Genomic DNA, 22,347 nt, shown 5'->3' with positions numbered 1-22,347 from the left:
AATTTAGCATTATTCTCTATGAAATTATAATTTGTTCATCATTACATACTATTTCTCCAAAATAGAAGGCAGTACACAATATACTTTACAGTATGCAGGAAGCATTACGATCCCATTCTATCAGGAAGAGTGAGGTGGGCCTGTTTCTCTCCTTTACCTTCAGTATAGTGGAGATCAGAACCCAGTTCCAGTCCAGGTTCTGTTTGTGATTGAGGATCTGACTGTCCCTTAAGATCATCATCAGCGCCTCTTCAGTGTCCTACAGCACACAAACAACTCAGAAACTTGTGTTACATCAAATTAATAAATATATACAGTGCATGAATTTCACCAAAAACATGTCCAGGTCATAAATCCTTCACAAAAAATTATTAAATAAATAAAATGCTTATATATATATATATATATATATATATATGTATGTGTGTGTGTGTGTGTGTGTGTGTCAAATATTTTATATTTTATATTTACAAATATTTCCAATTTTTTTTTTTTTAATCAGTAAAAATTCAAGCTAGTACAACAAATGTCATATTTTTTATCACATTACAGTCAGGAGAGTTTGATTTGTGTTTTAAAGTGTCTTTAAAATCATGTGACAACTCAAAGAATCTTAATGGTCTTAAATTAGGTAACATTTTTTTGAACTTAAAGCTAAATCTAATTTCTTCTTTCTTTCTTTTGATTTTTGGGGTGAAGTTACGTGGATATAGTTACACATAGTGTGTACCTTCATGACATAGATGTCCTTCTGTGGACGCTGGAGCTGCTCTCTCTTGTGAGTGGAGTTGGACGTCCTGCGCAGGATGTGGTCCAGGTAAAGACTGTACGGTTTGGGGCCATGACATTTCTTTTCGTGGAAACGTTTCAGGTGGTTCACAGCTGCACTGGCACGTCTGGAAAACACATGATTGAAAAAAGAAAAAAAAAATGAACGGCCTGATGGTGTTGGACACTTGCTTACGGTTTATTGTTTGTGTGCGTGTTTGCATCGTTGCACTCACAGCCGTTTCTCCTGAGAGACGTCAAAGGAAGTAGCCATGTTGATCAGCGTGGGCAGACAGTGCAGGTGATGACTGTGAGAGTGAGGAAGAATCGTATTGGCCTGGAAGAGAGGAGAACTATTATGAAGACACAGGTGAAATAATGTCACATTTTAGGTCCAAAAATAAAAGGCTAAAAGGGAAGTTTGTACAACAGCCCAAATGTGTGTCTAAAATGTGCTCGTCAAGTAACAAACGCAAGAGAGAAACTAACGTTCGCAAGTAAACAAATATACAGTTTTACAATTGCAACATGATATATATTTAAATCAAAATGTAAAACTAAATGTACCAAAGAAATAACAGATCAGTGACTATGGTGCATCTTCCAACAACTTTTACCCTTTTGTTTTTCATTTTAATTTATGGCCAAAACTTAATCTAAGAAAGTGGTTTTAGGATCATTAAAGGTTTTCTGCATCGTCATTATTTTTATTTTTTTTGTGTCATTTTAATATTATTTAAATAAAACAGCATTCATTACTAATTTTTTATTAGCTTTTCTATTTAAACTTTTAATTTGTATCAATTTTCTTTTTATTTCTAGTCAGCTTTCATTTAATTTTATTTCAGTTTTAGTAATTTTAATCATTCAATTTAAACTTATTCTAATTAAGTTAATATCCAAGGCAACATTTTTAATTTTCATTTAAGTTTTAGTAACTACTTTATATTTAAAATGTCTTATTCAGCTTGGTCAGTTACCAATTTTTTTTTTGTAGTTTTCATTTTCGCTTTAGTCAACAATAACAACTGTTATCATAAAGAAAATAAATCAATGTTGTTCAATAACACCACCAAAATGAGAAGGACTGTTACAATGTTACATGAATTACAGTAAGACAAGTTCTAAATCTGATTATCGTAGAGCTTTTATGAAACAAAAAACTAAATTTTTGAACAATTTATAAAAACACAATAAGCTACCTAATAATAAATATTGCATTACACAATTTCATGGCCCCATAATACCGTATTTTCCAGACTATAAGTCGCACTTTTTTTCATAGTTTGGCTGGTCCTGCGAATTATAGTCAGGTGCGACTTATCAAAATTAATTTGCATGAACCGAGAGAAATGAACCAAGAGAAAACATTACCGTCTCCAGCCACAAGAGGACGCTATATGCTGCTCAGTGCTCCTGTAGTCTACATTGAAAACATAGAGCGCCCTCTTGCGGCTAGAGACGGTAATGTTTTCTCTTGGTTCTTGGTATTAAATGAATGCAACTTATAGTCCAGTGCAACTTATATATGTTTTTTTCCCTTGTCATACGTATTTTTGGACTGATGCGACTTATACTCAGGTGCGACTTATAGTCCGAAAAATACGGTAACTATTTACGGAGAGTAAAAAGGTGATTTTTAGCCCCGTTTCCAGGTCTGAAGTAATGTAGTACCATGTGCAGAAGTTCTCCGAGAAGAATAGTGGCTCTCACTGATATCCGTCCATCACTGCTGGTCACCACCTCCACCAGACCCTGAGCAAACACAAACATTATCATTCAAGACACCACAGATGCACTCCAGTAAAGTTACACACGCATCCATCGAGTGATCCTGTGATTACACACCTCCAGTAGTCCACTGTTGATGAAGGCAGACAGCAGTAGTGCCAGGTAGTTGTCCATGAGGTCTGGTCTGGTGAAGGCCAACACAAGAACATGAATACAAGATTTGACCCAGAATATTCCAGTATTACAGTCAGGCTCTGTGTCCCACCTGGATCGTGCTCTGTGAGGCAATATGACTTTGGCTTCTGCAGCTACAAACCCATCAGAGAGTCTCCAGCTGTCCTGAAACTTGCTGGGGTCTGAACGGCACAAACATTAGCATGAAACGCATGTCCCAGGCAGAAAGAGCAGCATGCAAATCATTTTTGAATCAAGGTGCCTCTTACCCACGCTGTGCAGTGCTTCCTCAAAATCTTCTGTCACTACAGGAACAGGCAACCTGAAGATCTCGTACATGACTTCTAATAAAGCTTTCTGCACACAAAAATGCATTGAGATCAGCGAATCATCTCTCTGTACATCGCTCACAAACTGTTCAAACACTCCAAATCATCACTGAAATGGCATTTAAACATGTCAAATGTTCGTCTAAATATTTCAAGTATTTCAAACTCACCCTGACTTCCATGTTTGGTATAGAGAGCAAGCCTATCAACGACTGGAGCCCTGAGTTTCCTGACTTACACAGGTTTATAATACCTGCAGAACAGCAGAAGAGAGGGATGAAGAGCAGACGTGGAGAACGCTTCCCTTTTCTACTCTTGAGATGAAGATGACTTCCTACCTGACCATGAGCGGAAGGCTGCAACAATAGCCATTTTACTGGATAAAAACCGAGCTTCTCTGTCTTCCCTGTGGGACACAATGATTCATAAATCAGTCAGAAACACGCTCGCTCGGTGTGCTGGTGACAAGATGATTGAGTTTACAAGTCATTTTTAGGAGGGGGTGATCCTTTTTCCACCTGATTTGATTCAGTTTTTTTGTTCTGATATGTTGGTGTTATCTTTTACATTGATGTTATAAGTTTCACTGAAAAGCTGGGTACATAAAAAAATCCCATGCTACGTGTACTGTGTTAAAGTAACTGAGACTTGTTATAGCACTTATATATCATTGCTCTTTTTGTTGTTGCTGTCTTCATCTGTAAGTTGCTTTGGATAAAAGCGTCTGCTAAATGAATAAATGTAAATGTAAATATATATATATATATATATAATCAAAATATAAACAACTCACTTGATTTGTGCCTCTGCTGTGTCAGGGTTATGTCTGTAGTGAAAGTCTGTGTAAGGTGCGAGAATTTGCTGAAAAGAAAAAAATAAACAAACAAGAAAATATACAAACGTCAGACAACTTTATTATTTATATATATGTATTTTTTTTTTTTGTTTTTTTTTTACTTGGATCCTTAAAAGAGTAGTTCACTTCCAGAATGAAATTCTGTCATTATTTACTCACCCTCCACTTGTTCCAAACTTGTATGAGTTTCTTTTTTTTTTTTACTGAACACAAACAAAGATATTATGAAAAATGTTGGTATCTGAACACTTGATGAGCACCATTGACTTCCGTTATAGGAAAAACTAGTGATGCTCATAAAGTGTTCGGATAACAAAATTTTTCAAAATATCTTCGTTTGTGTTCAACAGAAGAAAGAAAGTCATACAGGTTTGAGGTTTTTTATCCTGGAAGTGAACTACTCTTTTAATGAGTTTATATGAGGAACAGAGAAGAGTAAAAGTCACTGGGTGATGATGCAGGCCAGATTAAACTGAGGACCACACACAGTGCTGCATGTACACATACCTCCAGTTCAACATCCGTGTGTATGTACTGGCGTGTGTGCGGGTGATTGAGCAGGTGCAGTATGGTGGTGATCAGGGCCTCGTTGATGCGGCTCAGCTGGCAGTCGATGACGTTCTTTAGGATGGTGTTCAAACCCCCCCGCCGGGCCACAATCTCTGGGTTCTTCAGTGCTGGATGAATACAAGCATATCAAACAAATGCATATAAACAACATACATGTATAGGACAAATTCCTGGCCTAGTGGTTAGAAAGTTTGAATCCTAACCCTAGGGTTGTGGGTTCGAATCTCGGGCCAGCAATACCACGACTTAGGTGCCCTTGAGCAAGAAACTGAACCCCCAGTTCCTCCCTGGGCGCCGCAGCATAAATGGATGCCCACTGCTCCGGGTGTGTGTGTGTGTGTGTGTTCACTGCTGTGTGCACTTTGGATTGGTTAAATGCAGAGCAGTATGGGTCACCATACTTGGCCGTATGTCACGTAACTTTCACTTTTTCTTTTTCTTTTTTCACTTTCACTTTCGAATAAATCTACAATATTGATAATGAACTTTTAAATAATTTCTCATATAATTAGCCCACATCTAGATGCTCAGATACATGTTGTGAAAAAGTTTGCATGTTCTTTGTGTGAATGTTTGTCCACATAAACTTCCTATATTTAACAAGAGATCACCAAAAAAGTATAATACAGATTTAGTTTAACTTAAATAAATGATGGCAGAAATATATTACTGTTGTAGAGTAAAATGTGCTTTGCAAAGCTCCTCATAAAAATAATAATTCATATAACAATTTATTTAAAAAAAAAAAAAATCACATGGATTATTATTATTAAAGAAAAAACAAAATCAAACCAGATATATTTCATCCATTAAAATCTCATAAAATCATACAGTACAAACACTTATTTGTACTAAATCATAAAAAACACAAACCCCTCCCCGTGTCTGTGTAAATGTGTGTGTGTATATATATATATATATATATATATATATATATATATATATATATATATATATATATATATATATATATATATAAATTAAATAAATAAATACATTTATGCATTTAGCAGTTAAATATATATATGTTTATATTATTAAATATATATATAGTTGTGAAAATAAATAAGATATTTTTAGTAAATTAATTTTTATGCCAAAGATCAAAGTACTTTACAAGGAAAAAAGTTTATTATATTGCATTAAATAATTCTGAAAATAAATATTTTCAAATCTTTCAAATTAATACTTCATTAGAATTCTGAAATTTTCTACAATTCTAAAAGCGTTGCCTAGAAAATACATCACCCTTAAATCAATCTATAATAGGACTGGCATTGAGAAATTGTAATCCGTAAAATCTTCTTCAACCGTTTAATCACTCTCCTAAACGAGCAGCAATGATTCGAGGTGTGATACATGCTAAAGTTTAAAACTAACCTCAAGTCTGAGCAATAATAATAATAACAGTGATGCTTGGCTTAACAAACGTCACACTTCTAACTCACCAAGTTCACAAATGATGGCGATGCAGGCTCGAACCATGCGATCTCTCTCCTGCAGCCCTTCGTTCCCCACCGTGATCAGAGAGTTGGTCAAAGAGCTGGGAAAGAGCTGTGCATTCACGGTTATCATCTGAACAGGGAAAAGAACCGACGGAGATGAAATTCACCCAACACAAAAACCATAAACAGGTTAAACTGATTGCAAGAGGAATGAGCAAGAGGTAAGAGATCGAACCTTTCTGACCAGTCTGAGGGCTTGAGTCCTCTCCACCTCATTACTTTGCTGAATGTCAATACACCTGAACACAGATCAGCACATGAGAGACAATCAAACATCTCATCTGAGGCTTTCTGAGCAGGACGCTGAGGCTGAAGTTCAAGTTCATCCACAAAATAGGTTGTTTAAAGCAGCTTTATAGTAATAAACAGGAAAATAACAGAATCAATAGTTATGTTTCCACTCAAGGTTTTGAATTTGACTTGTGCACAAATTAGAATATCGCATTTACGAATAAAGCACAGTTTCCACCCATGAGTCAAAGAGTACACATCACTTCCTGAAAAACTGGCACTAATATCACTAAGAAAAGCAGAAGAAGCCACAGAAAATAATAACAGAGTGTCTATTTACACTAAGTACAAATAGTCCGCCTTGTTGGCTGAAGCTTCCTGCTTCCTGTGGCTCAGTGGTAGAGCATTGCGTTAGCAGCGCAAAAGGTTGTGGGTTCAATTCCCATGGAAATAGGCATAGCCTGAATGCACTAGAAGTCATTTTGGATAAAATGCATAAATGTAAATTAAGCTATTTACACTAACTCCGCCCAGCTACGCAACACTACAAAAGAAAACCGACAATCGTCAGCTTCAGTTGCGCTGATGGTAAAATGTGTGACATATTAATTTTGACGCAATCGACCTGGTAGGCCTGCACGATTAATTGAAATGAAATCGAAATCATGACAGAAGCTGCAATTTTAATGCGTATCTTTCAGAGAAGTACGTTTCTGTGATCAACAGTAAATCTCCATCTCAACGATTTATTTTCTCAGCCCTAGAATCAATAGCTATTTGCTGCCATATAATAATTGTCACATATAATAAATAGGCCTTACTTGTGCATCAGAGCGAGCAGACAAAACACAATAAATGTGGTCATTGCTTTCAGGGCTGTTTTGGAACGCAGGGATGTAGGACAGTTTTGGGAGGCAGTTCCTTATAGAACAGAAATTCTTTGACAAACCTCAGACATTTAAGAACGACAATAACAAAATTTCAGATGCTGTGCAGCTGGTTAGTCAACTTAAGCTGTCCCATCGTGCAAAATTTGGCTTCATTCAGCTCAATTTGATTCAAGTTTTGCTTTCATTTGTTTGTATCAATCATTTTGAACCTAATGGAATTGGAAAACACTGAGGACACAAAACAGGCGTGCAAACTCACCTGGAGATCAGGTAATCCACCTGCAGCTGAAGAACCTTCTTGAGGACGTTACTATCATGGATCAGATACCTTAGTGCTCTCAAACCTGCAGCCCGAACCTCCTTCACTTCATTCAACAACGCTACACGCAGACTAAAACAATAAAGAGAGAACAGAAAACACAAGAAGAGCACTACAAATCAGTCATCTGTGAGATTCCATGATGTTTGGGACGTAATCTCAGAAGGCAGCTGTCTACACAGTATGTAGTCAGCAACAAGCTCACTAGGTTTTTGAACACAGTGAGATATAGTTCTACTTACCAAAGGATGATTTCCTCGTATGTAAATCCTAATTTCTCTTCACAGTGACTTACACTGATCAGGAGCTGAAAGAGAGAGAGAACAAATGCTCATCACAAATTTTCTTGCACCAAGTCAGAGAGTTCATTAGACTGTTAATGGTTAATGCATTAATATATAATAATGCTCACAGTGTAAACTACTGTTTAAAAGATTAGGGCCAGAAAGATTTTAAGAAATTAATATGCATGTTATGTTACATGCTTTCAATTCATCGAAGGAAATAATGAACAATATATATTAGTTTCCACAAAATTATTGAGCAGTGCAATTGTTTTCAAGATCGATGATAATCAGAATGTTTCTTGAGCAGCAAATCAGCATATTATGATGATTTCTGAAGGATCATGTGACACTGACAGGAATTATGACACTAAAAATTAAGCATTATATAACAGGATTAAATTACATTTTACAACATATATATAAAAAAAATATTTGACAATATTACTGTTTTTTTCTTCAACAAATACAGCTCTCTTTACAGTGAGTAAAGAGACTTCTTTCAGAAGGATTTAAAAAACTCTGTATGTTAGCTCAACTGGAATGTTGCATCAACCAATCAGGATCCACGACACAAAATATGGATTTAAAATAAATTATTTAACTCTTTTAAAGTCATTGCGAAAGTTGCTAAAATTTATGAGATGCATAAATTGCACCCAGGAATAAAAAGTGAGGCAGACCTCACAGTGTAAAATTAGTCTCCTAAACAGGTTTGCGTGTGTGTGTGTGTGTGTGTTAGTGAGGAGCGTAACGACTTTGGCAGTCTGAGCATGCATATGTATGTGTTTATGATGATGTCAGTGCTCAGGCAGTCAGAAGGGGTCATGTGACCCTCAGTGAGGATTAGATGTCCTCTATCTCATCATCCTTAAAAGGCCATACACAGCACTCATGCACAGAAAGTCACACTTAAACACACACAAACAAACAAAACCTGCACACACACAGTACTTCTGCACTAACACTCTTACATTTAACCTCAGTCCCACTGAGATGAAACTCACACACAAAACAAACTCGCTCAGAAAGAAAGTGAAAGTAGGCACCCACTGAGACAAACAACCCAACAACACACACACACACCGCCTGCTGCTATTTACTGTGTTACAGATCTGCTCACAGGACAAGGCCTTAAAAACAATGCATTCTTAAAAAAAAATTACCCCCACCCAACCTCCAACCCCTTTGTCAAATTTATTTATATAGCACTTTTCACAAAACACATTGTTTTAAAGCAGCTTTACGAGAAATAATGATGCTGATGTTTATAATTACTTAATAACTTCTTTGCCTTATAGTCACATTTAGCAGATTAAATCTGTGCGATGAAAATATTGTTACATTTTGCCATGATACGAGCAATCATGCATTTGATATTTGCTATATATCTAACCGCCAAGTCTCAATGCTATTCTAGTTTCTAGATACTTGTGTCTATTTTTTACTTTATCTGTAGATTTCAATTACCATTTAAATTTTCTGTTCTGGAGGTATATGAAAATTAGTGCATATTTGATATAATCAATTTAAACATTAACCATTTAACATTGCAGAAAACCTGTATTACAAAAGAATTGTCTTAATGTCCTCTGATAAATCAACTGGAGAAGTATGGTGATATAGATTTAATTTAACCATGTTTACATTTAGCCTTCAGCATATCTTGCCCCAAAATCAGTGCAAAAACTGTGTACAAAGTCTTTAGATTCCATGCAAACCTGGTCATGATCTTCTCTGATCACTAAAATCATATGCAATAATGGCGTAGAGCCGCCACTGAACAACAATGTAGCGTTAATGAAAGATGCACTACCTTAACAAAGTTGTTCAGGTGGCCAAGCTTCCTCATGTTGGAAACCCCGTGAGATTTGGCAATGTTCTGAAGGATCTCACGCATGTTATCTGATGGTTCTGTGGAAAGCCAAAAACATAACTTAAAATTCTTAAAAAAACTAGTAAGATTAAAGTCAGTTAACATTCAGCATCCAGGACAGGAAATATGCATATAATGGTTTATTCAAATCTCTCTTGAAACTCAAATCAACACAAAAATATCACATAATGTATCTCCTGTCCACTATGAAGCATCACTTTTCCTGTGCAGAACTAAAAAAAATCATATTGCACATACTGTATGTGATATTATGATCTAAATTCAGCAAACTCCTCCCTCCTCTAGTCTTCATTTAGTCCATTTCTCAAGAGAGACTTGGCACGTCAAGATTCATCATATATCAGGCTGATCAAAGTCTTTTTGCACTGGCTTAGATGAATCAAAGTCTGAAGTTTTAAAACAGACTTAATAGGCAGCATGAAAAGGCACAAGTGCATCAAGATGCTTTAAACCATTAAATGTGTTTACGGATACAGTTTAGCCGAGCTGAATGCACTGCAGCAATATCTGATAGCATGCAGATGTTTACTAGACAACACAAACTGATGTGCACTGTAGATAAAAACAACAACTGGGTCACAAATCCCAGTGAGCTGCCTAGTTAGACAGCATTTTTAAGGCATCACATTTAGGCAACCCATTAGGATTGGAGACTCATTAAGCCTCATTCTCCGGTCTGCTCAAATGGGAAATCGCTAATGACAATTTCTTTGCTATTATTTTAGAAAAGCATTCTGGTGCCTCTCACCTCTCGTGAGATCCAGCGGTACATTCTCTTCCCCGCTGTCATTCCGACCTGTCAAACAGACAATAAAGACACCGTGAGGTCTTATCCGAGCTTTAACGAATGCTACACAAGCAGAGGGTTATAAACAGCGCCGGTTGCGCGTGGTAACTGGACTGTGGGTGCCGTTAACTTGCCTCTCATCCGTATACTCCGGTTCGGACGGCCGCGGATGCTGACCGCCATGTTGGCAGGGACGTTCATCATCACAACACCGGAACTCTCGTGACCTCTCGCGATGTTTGAGAGCAGACGTTTTTATGTACACACATCTAAGTACTTGAAAGCGAAACTTTGGTAACACTTTAGAATAAGGTTCCATTAGTTAATGTTAGTTAATGTATTAATTAACATGAACAAACAATGAATAATACATTTATTACTGTATTTATTCATCTTTGTTAATGTTAGTTAATGAAAATACAGTTATTCATTGTTAGTTCATGGTAATTCACAGTGCATTAACTAATGTTAACAAGCACAACTTTTGATTTAAATAATGCATTAGTAAATGTTGAAATTAACATGAACTAAGATTATAAATGCTGTAGAAGGATTGTTCTTGCTTAGTTCATGTTAACGAAAGTAGTTAACTAACATTAACTAATGGAACCTTATTCTAAAGTGTTACCGAAACTTTTTATGCATTTCATAATGAGATTATTTCCCATACAAAGCTTTTAAAATCACGTAGAATAAAAAGGAAATAAAACATTTTGCTATAAAAAGACATCCTAAACGTTTTTTAAAATGTCTGTTAATTACGGTTATGCAAAGATTATAATTTTTTGCCTGTGTTTGTCAAAAAAGGTCAAGCGATGCTGAAGGAACTTTTAAGCTTTTCTCCGTGTAATATGTTACATTGTCATAAAATATAATTATATAATGATAATAATCATAAAATGATTACATAACACTTCAAACACATAAATGATGTATTTTATGTACAATTACTTTATTTTATTTTTGAAGTAACAGGGCGTATGGCTAAAACTGCAGGCAACACTAAAATGTGAGTAAAGCATAAAGATTAGTCTTGGATCAATGTTTTATTACAAAAAAATAGCTTTATTCACTGTATTTTCATCTTTCTGTTTTTTATCATCATTCCAAATATATACACACACACACACACATACACACTCTGGTGTTTAAAAGTTTAGTTAATGTGTTTTAAAGAAGTATCTTCTGTTCATCAAGGCTGCATTTATTTGACCAAAATACAGGACAAAAAAAAAAAAAACTTAATATTGTGAAAAATAATTACCATTTAAAATAATAGTGAGCCTTTAAGAAATCATTTTACATAGAAAAGGAGACAAAAAAACAAAACAAAAGACAGGATCACAAATTACTTTATTCCTACTTAGGTGACTTTATATATACACATTTTATAATATTCACAATATATTCTCAAACAATGCACAGCTGAAATAATGACAAATAAGAACGTTGAAAGATGATAAAAACACACACTAGACGGGTTTTTCCATGCTTATTAATTGTCGTAGATACAATCTGTAACAAATAAGTACAAAAAGATCATTGCAGTAGAAAATGATGCCTAAATATACTTACATCAACTGTAGCTGTGCACGTTAAACCTTACCATCACCAATATCATCATAAACAGAGGCATCCCTTAGAGAGGAAATCAAACACAAAAATAAAGCATTTACTCAAAATTCACTAATATTCACTATTATTTAGGCATATCAAATGAGCAAAGTGTGCTTAGAAAAGCACAAACTGTAGCTTTTGAGTGGAGTGCAAAATGTATGCAAAACATATCGTCTCACCAGAATAGAAATAGAAATGAACAGCAAGACTATACTTACTGCTCCAGATGAGCAGAAGACACATAGCCGACTGAAACAGACAGAGACTGAATGAATAAGAGTTTCCTCTTCTGATGCACATGCATTATTTCCTAAATCAACTCACATTTTCCTTCGCTGTTCCGGCAGATGAGTTTGTCATCTCCTGGATGAACTATCACATCAATGATTTCTCCGGGTTTGATTGGCAAGTCTTTATTAGCAAACTTCTTTATTGACAGCGACTGGAGGACAGTAGCTTGATACAGCACTTTGATTTCTGCATTATACTGCGAGAAGAAGCAATGTGGGTTAGTATACACAGTCATTCATTCACCATTCGTCAAACAAACCTGTCTTACTTTAAACTTCTTCCTGAACTCTTTCTCCTCCTTCTCAAACTTTTTCTTCTTCTTGGGGTCCATCTCATCTGTCTTGTTTGCTGAGCTGATCTTTGGAAAGCTGCGGTGAAAGAGACACATTTTCTTTATGGAAAAAATACATTTTTATGTCCTTATTTTCATGTCAAACATGAGTGTTTATTATTGTTTCAGATCATTTTTTTGTTAAATGCATTGTTATACTTTTTTATGCAATAAATGACATGATTGTTTTGATATTATGTAATACAATGCAATGACTTTAAAGACATTAAGTGATTTAAGCAACTACTCAAAAGCTTGGTGGCAGTAAAAATGTATTGTTTTTTTGCCACATTTGTAATAAATGCTATGCTTTTCAATTTTCTATTCATCATAAAACACTGAAAAAAAATCTGAGTTTCCACAAAAATATCAAACAGCGCAACTGTTTTCAAATCCATACATTAGAATAATTTACACAAATAAATTACATTTTAGAATAAAATTATATATTTAAATAGCAGGCAACTATTTACAATTGTAATAATACTTTGAAATATTTGATTTTTTTTCAAATAAATACAGCCTTTGTCTGAAAAGGACCTCTGAACAGTTCTGTTACTTTGCAAAAACAGAAAAGAAAGTGACTTCCCAAAAACGTAATCATTCACGGAAAAGCTCATTTTACAAATTTGCTTACTACAATAATATGAAAAAAAGAACCCATTCTCTGTAACATGCATGAACTATAACCTGTTAGGAGACAGAGGAGGAGGGAAGTCTGCTGGAAAAATGTCATCATATGTCTCTTCAGTGGCACCTGTTGGACAGAAACCAAAAACCACAGGCTCTGTGTGAAGCATTTACATTTCTGCATATGGCAGACGCCTTTATCCAAAGCAACAACACTGCATTCAAGGCAAACATTCAATGTTCATGGCTTTGTCGGCGCCAAACTACAGAAACACTCAACCATTACAGTACAAGCAAGTAATGATATTTTATGCATTTCTGAATGTTAAATTAAATCCAGTGCTGTTAGATGATTCATAAATATATTATATGAAATGTGCAGAGAAAATCCAGAATTACTCACACACACCATTAAATGCGAGAGGCTCTGGAGGGGGTGGAGGGGGAAAGCTGAAAAATAGCAGTAAAATTACAGCAGATGGTGGTAAATCAACTATATATGAGCTTCAGATTGAAAGGCGCTTTAAAATAATACTCATTTACTTAAAAATGACTTTAGACCTTCACATATCAGTAAGGAATTTGCATAGATTAGGGTTTTTGAATATGACACTATGATTTTTAATATAAAATATAATACAAATGAGTATACTATTATATACAATTTATAAAATACATCCATGTGTACTGTATTTACATACAAGTATGTTTAATATAAATGTGATAACATTAAAAATTATAACACATATGTTTTAAAATATAAATATAAATGTTTGAATAAATATATGATATATGATAATGTAAAAATGAAGATGATTTGGTTAATTTACATAATTCAGTTCGTTTGTTTTTTTATGCAGCATTGCCATCACAGGAATAAATTATATTTTGAAATGTATTTAAAGAAATATAGCTATTTTAAATTGTAATATTATCTCAGAATTATATAAAATATAAATAATTAACAAAGGCTGCATTTATTTGCTCAAACATACAATAAAAATACAGCATTTTCTATCAAATAAATGCAACCTTTTTGAGCATAAAGGTATTTTTCAAAAACACCTTATACAGTAAAATGCATGAAAGTTTATAATAATAATATGCTCTCATAATTGTTCGGATGAATACACTGGTATTTGTGAAGTATTAAATGCTTTTGAACATGAATCACCTGAAATCAGCTTGTGGATCATCTGGTAAAATCTGATAAATATCATCATCACATTCAACTTCTGGCACTAAAATATTAACAAGGGGGAAAAAATTAAAATACATTTCTTTACGTGTCCTTCATTTGGCACTTACTAAAGGATTGCAATTTTATTTCATTTATATGTATTAAATGTATAATACATTGTCTTACCATCTGGTAGACTGAAAAAAAAAGAGTTTTATAATATAAATAACAGATTAACCTGAATAATGTTTATAATCTATAATAAGTGTAAAAGTTACTCTCTTACTTCTTGACTTCATCATCTGCGCATATATCATCATACACTTCCTGTTCATCCTGTGTGCTTCCCACAACATCTAAAGTGTCAGGCTTCACAAAACCATCTACGTGTAAAACACACCAGCACAAATAGCAGCTGAAAATGGTTAGACTAACAGGAAGCTTCAGCCTAATAAAGACCGAGCATGTTCAGTTTAGCAGATACACATCACTGAACTGTTTACAAACTAAATACAGTACAGTGCAGTGCAGCAGAGTAACTCACAGAGGCCTTCGCTGTTTCTGACCAGCCAATAGTCCTTTGGGTTTTCTGTTTTCCGTACAATTTCAATGCTCTCTCCCTGCTTCAGTGGAAGTTTGTTCTTTCCTCCCTTGTGATCCACACTGGCCTTCACTGTTTCCACCACCACGACAGGACCCTTGATCTATCCGAGCACAAACAGCAGTTTCTTACGGTCTTTGTCACTTATTATAGTTAGCATTCAAAAAATTAACAAATAAGCATGTTACAAAATTATAAGCAAATTACAGTTATATAATGTCTATGGGAAAAACTGATGAAAATAGAGTCTGGGTCACAAAATGAAAAAAATGTAATAATAATAATAATAATAATAGATGAAAACACACACACACATACATATGTATATATATATATATATATATATATATATATATATATATATATATATATATATATATATATATATATATATAAATATATTTTTATATATAGACTGAAATTTAACAATGAAAATTGTTTCCAGAGGGAGGGGATGGGATGCACATTTAACCCTAAAAATCAAAATCGTTATTATATTTCATATAAACAGAATACATAGTTCATATACCTATGTACAAATATAAACATATAAATATATAATTTTCCTCCGTGATCACAGTGGTATGTGTCGGAAAGCGATGTTTAGGTAAAAAAAAATATACATAAATAAAACCATAGCTCACCAAATCACTGCAGAATTAAATTTGTACTGTACCTCAATCTCGAATGTTTTTTTTTTTTTTAAATCAGCATGAATTTATATCATCATAAATAAAAGCCAGTAAAATAAATAACACTATGATCATTTTTGTCCCCCAAAAAAGGTCATAATCCTAAAATTAATCTTCTATATATATATATTTGTGAAATATAATAACAGTTTTAAAGAGAAATGCGTCTGCAGATGTGTTTTTGACAGATTTTGTGAGATACTGTACATAATATGATGGAATAAAACAATGAAAATGAGAATAAATTGTAATCACTTTAAACTTTTTCCTGGCCTCCTGCTCTCTTTTCTCTCTCTCTTTCTTCTCCTTCTTCTCCTGCTCCAAGCGTTTCTTCTCTTCTTTTTCCATCTTTTTCTTGCGTTCTTTTGATTCTTTTGTCGTCTTCTCTTCTTTCTGTTCTTTGTTCTCCTCTGGCCTGTGTACAGGAGAGTGTTCCATTAGCAATTTTCTTTTTTAATTATTTTCTTTATTGTATTTCTTTTTCATTAATCATATACAAATTTGAGCCCAATTGAATTGCAGCCTTTGCTTAAGACCAACCAATTAATTTTCTTTTAAAGAAAATCTAAGCAGCATTTGCCTGAGCAAACTGTGATATTATTATGCGGTGAAGGACAAGTGAAAATTAATACTTCGGTTAAGGGGTTTGCTCCAATTACAAAATATTACGAGCAATATAAAATGAATGAATACTCATGCACTAAATGAACACTCTCACCAGTTGTGATCAAGATCCTCGTACATGTCCTCGTCTGACTCCTACACAAGAAACAAACAACAGCATCATCACTGGCTTTGTAAAAGTTACTGCGTCAATCGTAACCAGTGACCTTCTGCTCACTAGAGGGGTTTTTCAGTCCCTAATAATGAACTTGTTGTGAATGCTGTCATTTCCTTTTAAAACATCTCTCAAGAGATGTCAGTTTAAACAGTATAATTAAACACAATGAACATTGCATCTTTACCTCAGGGTCATTGTTGCTTTGACCTAAAATAGAAAGAGATGTCATTAATACTGAATAATAAAAAACCTCAGCACTAATGATGGAGGAAATCTAAAGACAGACCTAATGTCTAAATGTGACAGTCAGCAAGGTCAGTGTATGTAATATTAAACATTAATATTAGATAACTTCTCTGTGAATGGCACCTAGAGAAGTCTCCGTCCGGCTCATGATGTCCGTATCATCGTAATAACCCTCCTCATCTCTGTTCAACAGAAGAAACACACTTTTCACTGTAAATAGAAGCTTACTTTTAAACTGCAGCTACAGATCTTTGTCTAAATAGTAAAGCGTTCAGTTGTACTATTGCATTCCCTCACAAAAAGAAACTGTGCTTCAGTGTACGGAACATTTTAAAATGATGAACTCATACTGTGAGCTTAGCATTGTGAATTATTACTGATGCCGGCTTTATACATGTACGTATCACACTCACACTGGAGGGGGAGCAGGTGGAAATGTGAAGGCTGGTGGTGGGGGTGGAGCTACAGATGTGATTGACGGGCGATCTGGAGGCGGCGGGGGTGGGAGGGAGAAACTTTCCTCAGGGCTGCTGCTGTTGGATACTGATGAACCAGCAGACGGAAACAGAACATGAAGCAATATATATATATAAATAAACACACACACACACACACACACACACACATATATATATATTCTAGAGGTTAGGACTTTTTGGATGTTTAGACCAGAATAGACTTGGTCCATAAAGTTTTTGGACACCTTTTATGAATGCCATTAGAAAACAACCAGCATCAAAACAACACATCAAACCACCAGAATCAGAGAAAATGTGCTCAATTACTGTGAAAATAACATTATATAACGTTTATTATGCAGCACACGTTTTCAAAACTGATAATAAGAATTGTTTCTTAAGCAGCAAATCAGTATAGTAGAATAATTTCTGAAGATCATGTGACACTGAAGACTGGAGGAATGATGCTGAAAATACAGCTTTGATCACAGGAATAAATTAGATTTTAAAATATATTCAAATAGAAAACTGTTATTAAAACACTTAAAATCAGTAATGTGTCCAACATTTAACTGGTATTGTGGGTGTAAATCTTTCTTGTCTAAATAAAAACAGTTTAGCTTAAATGAGCGTCATCATGGAGGTCCGTATCGTACCGTTCCCTCTGAACTTGATGAGGTTAACATGTGGAGGTCTCTGTGGTTTGGCGGGACATTTTCCTAAAGCAAACACACTGGGAAGACACTTCTTTTTCGGCACTGACAAATCACCAGAAGCGGATCCAGGTGCTGCAGAGATCTTTTCATGGAGAACAGGTTTCTGTAAAACAGGCGGTTTGGCAGGAATCTGGGATCTGGCTTCAGTGGGGGCTTGTGTAAAAGTGTTCTCCTGTTTTCCTCTACTGAACAGCTTCACTCCAACAGCATCACTTCTCGGGTCACCACTGGTCTTGTCGTTAGAAACTGGAGGATTGAATCTAGCCTCCATAGAGATGAAGTTTGGTTTGAGCATGAGTGGTGTAGACAAAGGCCTGGAGTCTGTGTCTTTATTCATGTCCACAGGTTTCAGTTTCGCCAGCTTGGGGATCAACACTGGATTCTGGTGATGATTCCCGGCACTGCTGAATTTTTTGTTCTGAGCTGGCTGGGAATACAAACTTTCACTAGCCAGTGAGTTAAAGTGAGACATCAGGGATTGTATATTAGAGGCCTAAAAATGTACAACATAAAAGAAACATTAGCAACACTTCACAATAAGGTCAATGAACTAACTGAGCAATATATCTTTTACACCACATATTCTGCAAAATCCATTTAACATGGTGTTTAGATATAAATGTTTGTTGGCAGTGTGTGAACACAACCACCTTAGAGTGTTAAAAAACCATCCACTCCTTATTTTTGTATCCCCATTAAACCAAACCAGTCTCATTATACCTGCCCTTTTGATTTTCTTAGCATTGTGATGTCACAATGTTTAGGCCCCGCCCACCGCCGCTGACTGACAGTCCTGCATTACCGTAGTTTCCGCCCTCAGCGAGTTGTATTTGGTTGGACTATTATAATTCTTATGAGTTGAATCATCCCTTGCACCAAAAAGAATGGTTGTTTTACATTCTTTACTTTTACGTAACATCATTGTCTGCGCAAATGATTTCACTCCAGACTGCTCTGTTAATTACATTTTAGTGCTTAGCTAACATTTTAACCGTTTTTGTGTTCGTAGGTTATTGAAGTATTTTAATTGATCAGCGTCATGACTACGCAAAATTGTGTCACTGCATCAAATCTAAGCAAAAATACTTGATATGTTGATTTATATTTTAATTTAAATAATAATTATGCATAATATTAAATTATGAACAACTGTATTTTTTGAATTGTTGAACACTTACAAATATTTTGAACAATTTCAGATTAATTTTTTTTAGCTTGTAAACTAGTAAAACTACTACACATTCTGAGCAATAGTTTTAAGTATTATATTAGTTTGTATGCTACACTCTAAAAATAGGGTACAATCTATTATGTTAATATGAAGGAATCTTTCGTATAGATTTTTCACAGGTTTTTTACCTGCATTTTTAATTACGCATTGTATTTAGTGTTTTCAGTTTACAATGGATAATGTATAATGTCCTGGAAAAATACTAGTACCTTTTCCATTTTTCTAGATATTGTTCTTGCAATGTGATAAGTGATCAGCAATCACAGTTACAAGCTAACACGGTGTATCATTAATAAACAATTATTAAATTTGTATTATTATTAATAAATCAAACCAGTGCAAACAGCAAGTAACTTGATTTACATGATGTGTACTCATCTTTGGTTTTCTCTTGTTGTGTATATTAGATGAAAATATGAGCCTTTTTTTATCACTCAAGTCACTTATTAAACGTTGCTAAAATTTGCCAAATATTGCTAATATTGCTAAATATGTTGCTAGGTGCTTTTTGGAAAAAAAGTTGCTAGTGTAGTCTGAAAATTTGCTAAATCTAGCAACAAAATTGCTAAGTTGGGAAGACTGGTAATGCCAACATTAACCAGTTCATTATTAAAATTAAAAGCTGTGCTTGTTAACATTAGTTAATGCACCATGAATGAACACCAACAATGAACATTAACAAACATTAACAAAAGACTAATAAATACTGTAATATTTATTTGTCACCAACATCAACTAATGGAACCTTATTGTAAAGATTCAAAACAGTCAAAAAACAACAAAGTAAAAAATAATTAAGAAAAAGCCGTGTAAGTAGACCACAACTAGTTGCATAAACTGCAGAGTATTGTGGTTATTTTTCAAATCCAAAGAACCTTTTGTAGAATATAAAGGTTCTATGGATGTTAAAGGTTCTTAAGGAACCAAAGATTACATTTTTTTTTTCAAGAGTGCAATACTAAAAGCCACTCTGAACACAAAATCGTTGAAGTGATAACTAAAGTAGTAAACTAATTAACCTAATTGTAAACCAATTATTGCTTTGAAATGAACTCAGTTAGGCAAGTTAATGAGATTTTTGCTCCATTTTATTGCCCACCATACAAGTTCAAATGCATAAAAAAAAGCAATAGCTTTTTATTAGCACAATAACTTTTTTCCCCTATTTTGATACTGTTAAGCTGCTTTTACACAATCCTTATTGTTAAAAGAGCTCTATAAATAAAAGTATAAAAAAAAATATTGCATGCAGTCAATACAACTCACAATTTCTTCATGAAATATAAAAAACAATTTATGAACTATAATCACTAATGTTATAAGTAATGCAGGAATATACAAACCCCTCATAAGCAGGCTATACTGATTAAAAAAGCTGAATATTTCAAAAAGCTGTTAAACTGTGCATGTTCACACCTTTAGGGTTCCACCTTAACACAAGTCACTGTTTACATTCACAAGTGAGAAAAATACTGAGAATTTGTTTACTGCTGTCTGCTTCTTCAGAATGCAACTAAATGATCAATATTGCTTCATCCTCATCAATCACATCAAATTATTATCAATCACAATAAGAAAATCACTAGCATCTGCTCTATTATGCTGCACTAACACAAGTATAATCAAGAACTTAACCATCAACGGCAACCTGAAAAATCATAATAGAGATGCTCATTTAAATAAATCAGCACGATCGATCTCCCAGTGTACTCACCCAGTGTGTGAGCAAGAACACAGTGGCTCTGAAATGAGTGAGAATCACAAATACACTCAGAGGAAATGCATGTTTCCATTACTTTAATAAGGAAGAAGTGTAACCAGGTTTCACTATCGAACATCACGACCCTGATCTAGTGTCAGGTTTATCATCAGCTTAAAACCACAGGCTCATTCTTTTGCCTTTCAGAGTGAGAAACAACACAAAGTCTGGTCAGGTGGTCTAATGCCTATTATACAAGCATAAAAGATGATATCATCTCTGGTGATTATTTGAGGAGCATATGAAGGTCTGTCTTCTAATTCAGAACGCCACAGAAGTCTTTCTCCAATAGCACAGTTAAAAGCAAAGACCAGGACTCACCATAATGATGTCTGGTGTGCTGGATCAACCGTCACTAGCTTATTCGTTTGTCTGTGGAGTCTTTTCAAGGAGTGCGGTTGAAAGAATGGGAGAACTGATGACTAAACAAACTTGTTTCTTCCTTCTTAAACGGTTGAGCAAAACACATTCATTTGTGAGTGAGAAATACAGTGGGGCTCGAAAGTTTGGGCACCCCTTGCAGAATCTGTGAAAATATGAGTAATTTTAAAAAACATAAGAGAGATCATACTAAATAAATATTATATTTTATTTAGTTCACACCCCAGCTCTTAATGCATCTTGTTTCCTTCTGGAGCATCAGTGAATGTTTGAATCTTTTTTAATAGTTGTGTTTGAGTTCCTCAAATGTCCTCAGTGTGATAAGATGTATCTCAAAATCATAAAGTCACTGCTGGAAAGGGTTCAAATATGCAAAGATGCTGGAAAACTGAAGAATCTGCAGGACCTTAAAGATTTTTCTGAAGAATGCTGCTCAGTTTAACTGTTCAGAACAAACAAGGGACTCATGCACAACCATCACAAAACAGAAAGACAGTCGAGGATCATCAGGTGACAGAACACAGTACTAAGAACCAAGGGTTCCCAAACTTTTGAGTGGGGTTATTTTAATAATTTCAGCATTTTTTTTTGTCTTGTGGACTAAATAATATCTTTTATGTACGATATCTTACTCAGGACAATACTAAATAAAAAATAACATGCATTTAGTATGATCTCTCTTATTTTTTGAAAATTACTCGCATTTTCACAGATGCTGCAAGGGGTGCCCAAACTTTCGAGCCCCACTGTATGTATTCATAGGGCAAAGAGTACTTCAAAAATGTAATTTTTCATTTCAATTCAAATATGACATGAATTTGCATGGTACATTGTTAAACGAAATGCCATTTAATTATGATAAGAAGGAAGAGATTAAATATTTGTGTTTGTTTAAAAGTCAGTCTTAATAGAAAATAAAAGGTTTTCACCTCAAGATTACTAAATATAAATTATATCATCTAATTATTCTATAAATTGTTATAATTTATATTACTATAAACTTATGAATCATATTTTGCTAGAAATATTTTCTCTTACACAATTTTCATAACAACTGAGCATATTTATCCAATTTATTTTATAATTACAATT

At 34.4% G+C, this 22,347-nt stretch overlaps 1 protein-coding gene and 1 pseudogene across 4 annotated transcripts in view; both read right to left on the bottom strand.

Annotated features, from left to right (window-relative positions):
- The window catches only part of LOC128014728 (rapamycin-insensitive companion of mTOR), a 31,663-nt gene extending 21,096 nt beyond the window's left edge, over positions 1-10,567 (bottom strand). For all 4 annotated transcript variants that reach the window (XM_052598451.1, XM_052598459.1, XM_052598464.1 and 1 more), the window contains exons 1-18: positions 10,476-10,567; positions 10,303-10,350; positions 9,474-9,571; positions 7,616-7,680; positions 7,314-7,445; positions 6,109-6,172; positions 5,877-6,003; positions 4,366-4,535; positions 3,796-3,863; positions 3,341-3,408; positions 3,173-3,255; positions 2,943-3,030; positions 2,765-2,855; positions 2,617-2,683; positions 2,443-2,523; positions 1,005-1,105; positions 731-896; positions 158-259 (exon numbers count right to left, since the gene is read on the bottom strand). In XM_052598451.1, the coding sequence (XP_052454411.1) occupies positions 158-259; positions 731-896; positions 1,005-1,105; positions 2,443-2,523; positions 2,617-2,683; positions 2,765-2,855; positions 2,943-3,030; positions 3,173-3,255; positions 3,341-3,408; positions 3,796-3,863; positions 4,366-4,535; positions 5,877-6,003; positions 6,109-6,172; positions 7,314-7,445; positions 7,616-7,680; positions 9,474-9,571; positions 10,303-10,350; positions 10,476-10,545 (1,689 nt within the window). In that variant the 5' untranslated portion in view covers positions 10,546-10,567. The remainder of the gene's footprint in view (positions 1-157; positions 260-730; positions 897-1,004; positions 1,106-2,442; positions 2,524-2,616; positions 2,684-2,764; positions 2,856-2,942; positions 3,031-3,172; positions 3,256-3,340; positions 3,409-3,795; positions 3,864-4,365; positions 4,536-5,876; positions 6,004-6,108; positions 6,173-7,313; positions 7,446-7,615; positions 7,681-9,473; positions 9,572-10,302; positions 10,351-10,475) is intronic.
- A 1,110-nt stretch (positions 10,568-11,677) lies between these two features.
- LOC128014720 (FYN-binding protein 1-like) lies at positions 11,678-21,840 on the bottom strand (annotated as a pseudogene).
- Between the last annotated feature and the right edge of the window lie 507 nt (positions 21,841-22,347).

This window comes from Carassius gibelio, chromosome A5, assembly GCF_023724105.1.
Source record: "Carassius gibelio isolate Cgi1373 ecotype wild population from Czech Republic chromosome A5, carGib1.2-hapl.c, whole genome shotgun sequence".
Lineage (NCBI taxonomy): Eukaryota > Metazoa > Chordata > Actinopteri > Cypriniformes > Cyprinidae > Carassius > Carassius gibelio.
Note: the sequence above shows the minus strand (reverse complement) of the source record. Positions and strands in the feature narration are given on the sequence as shown.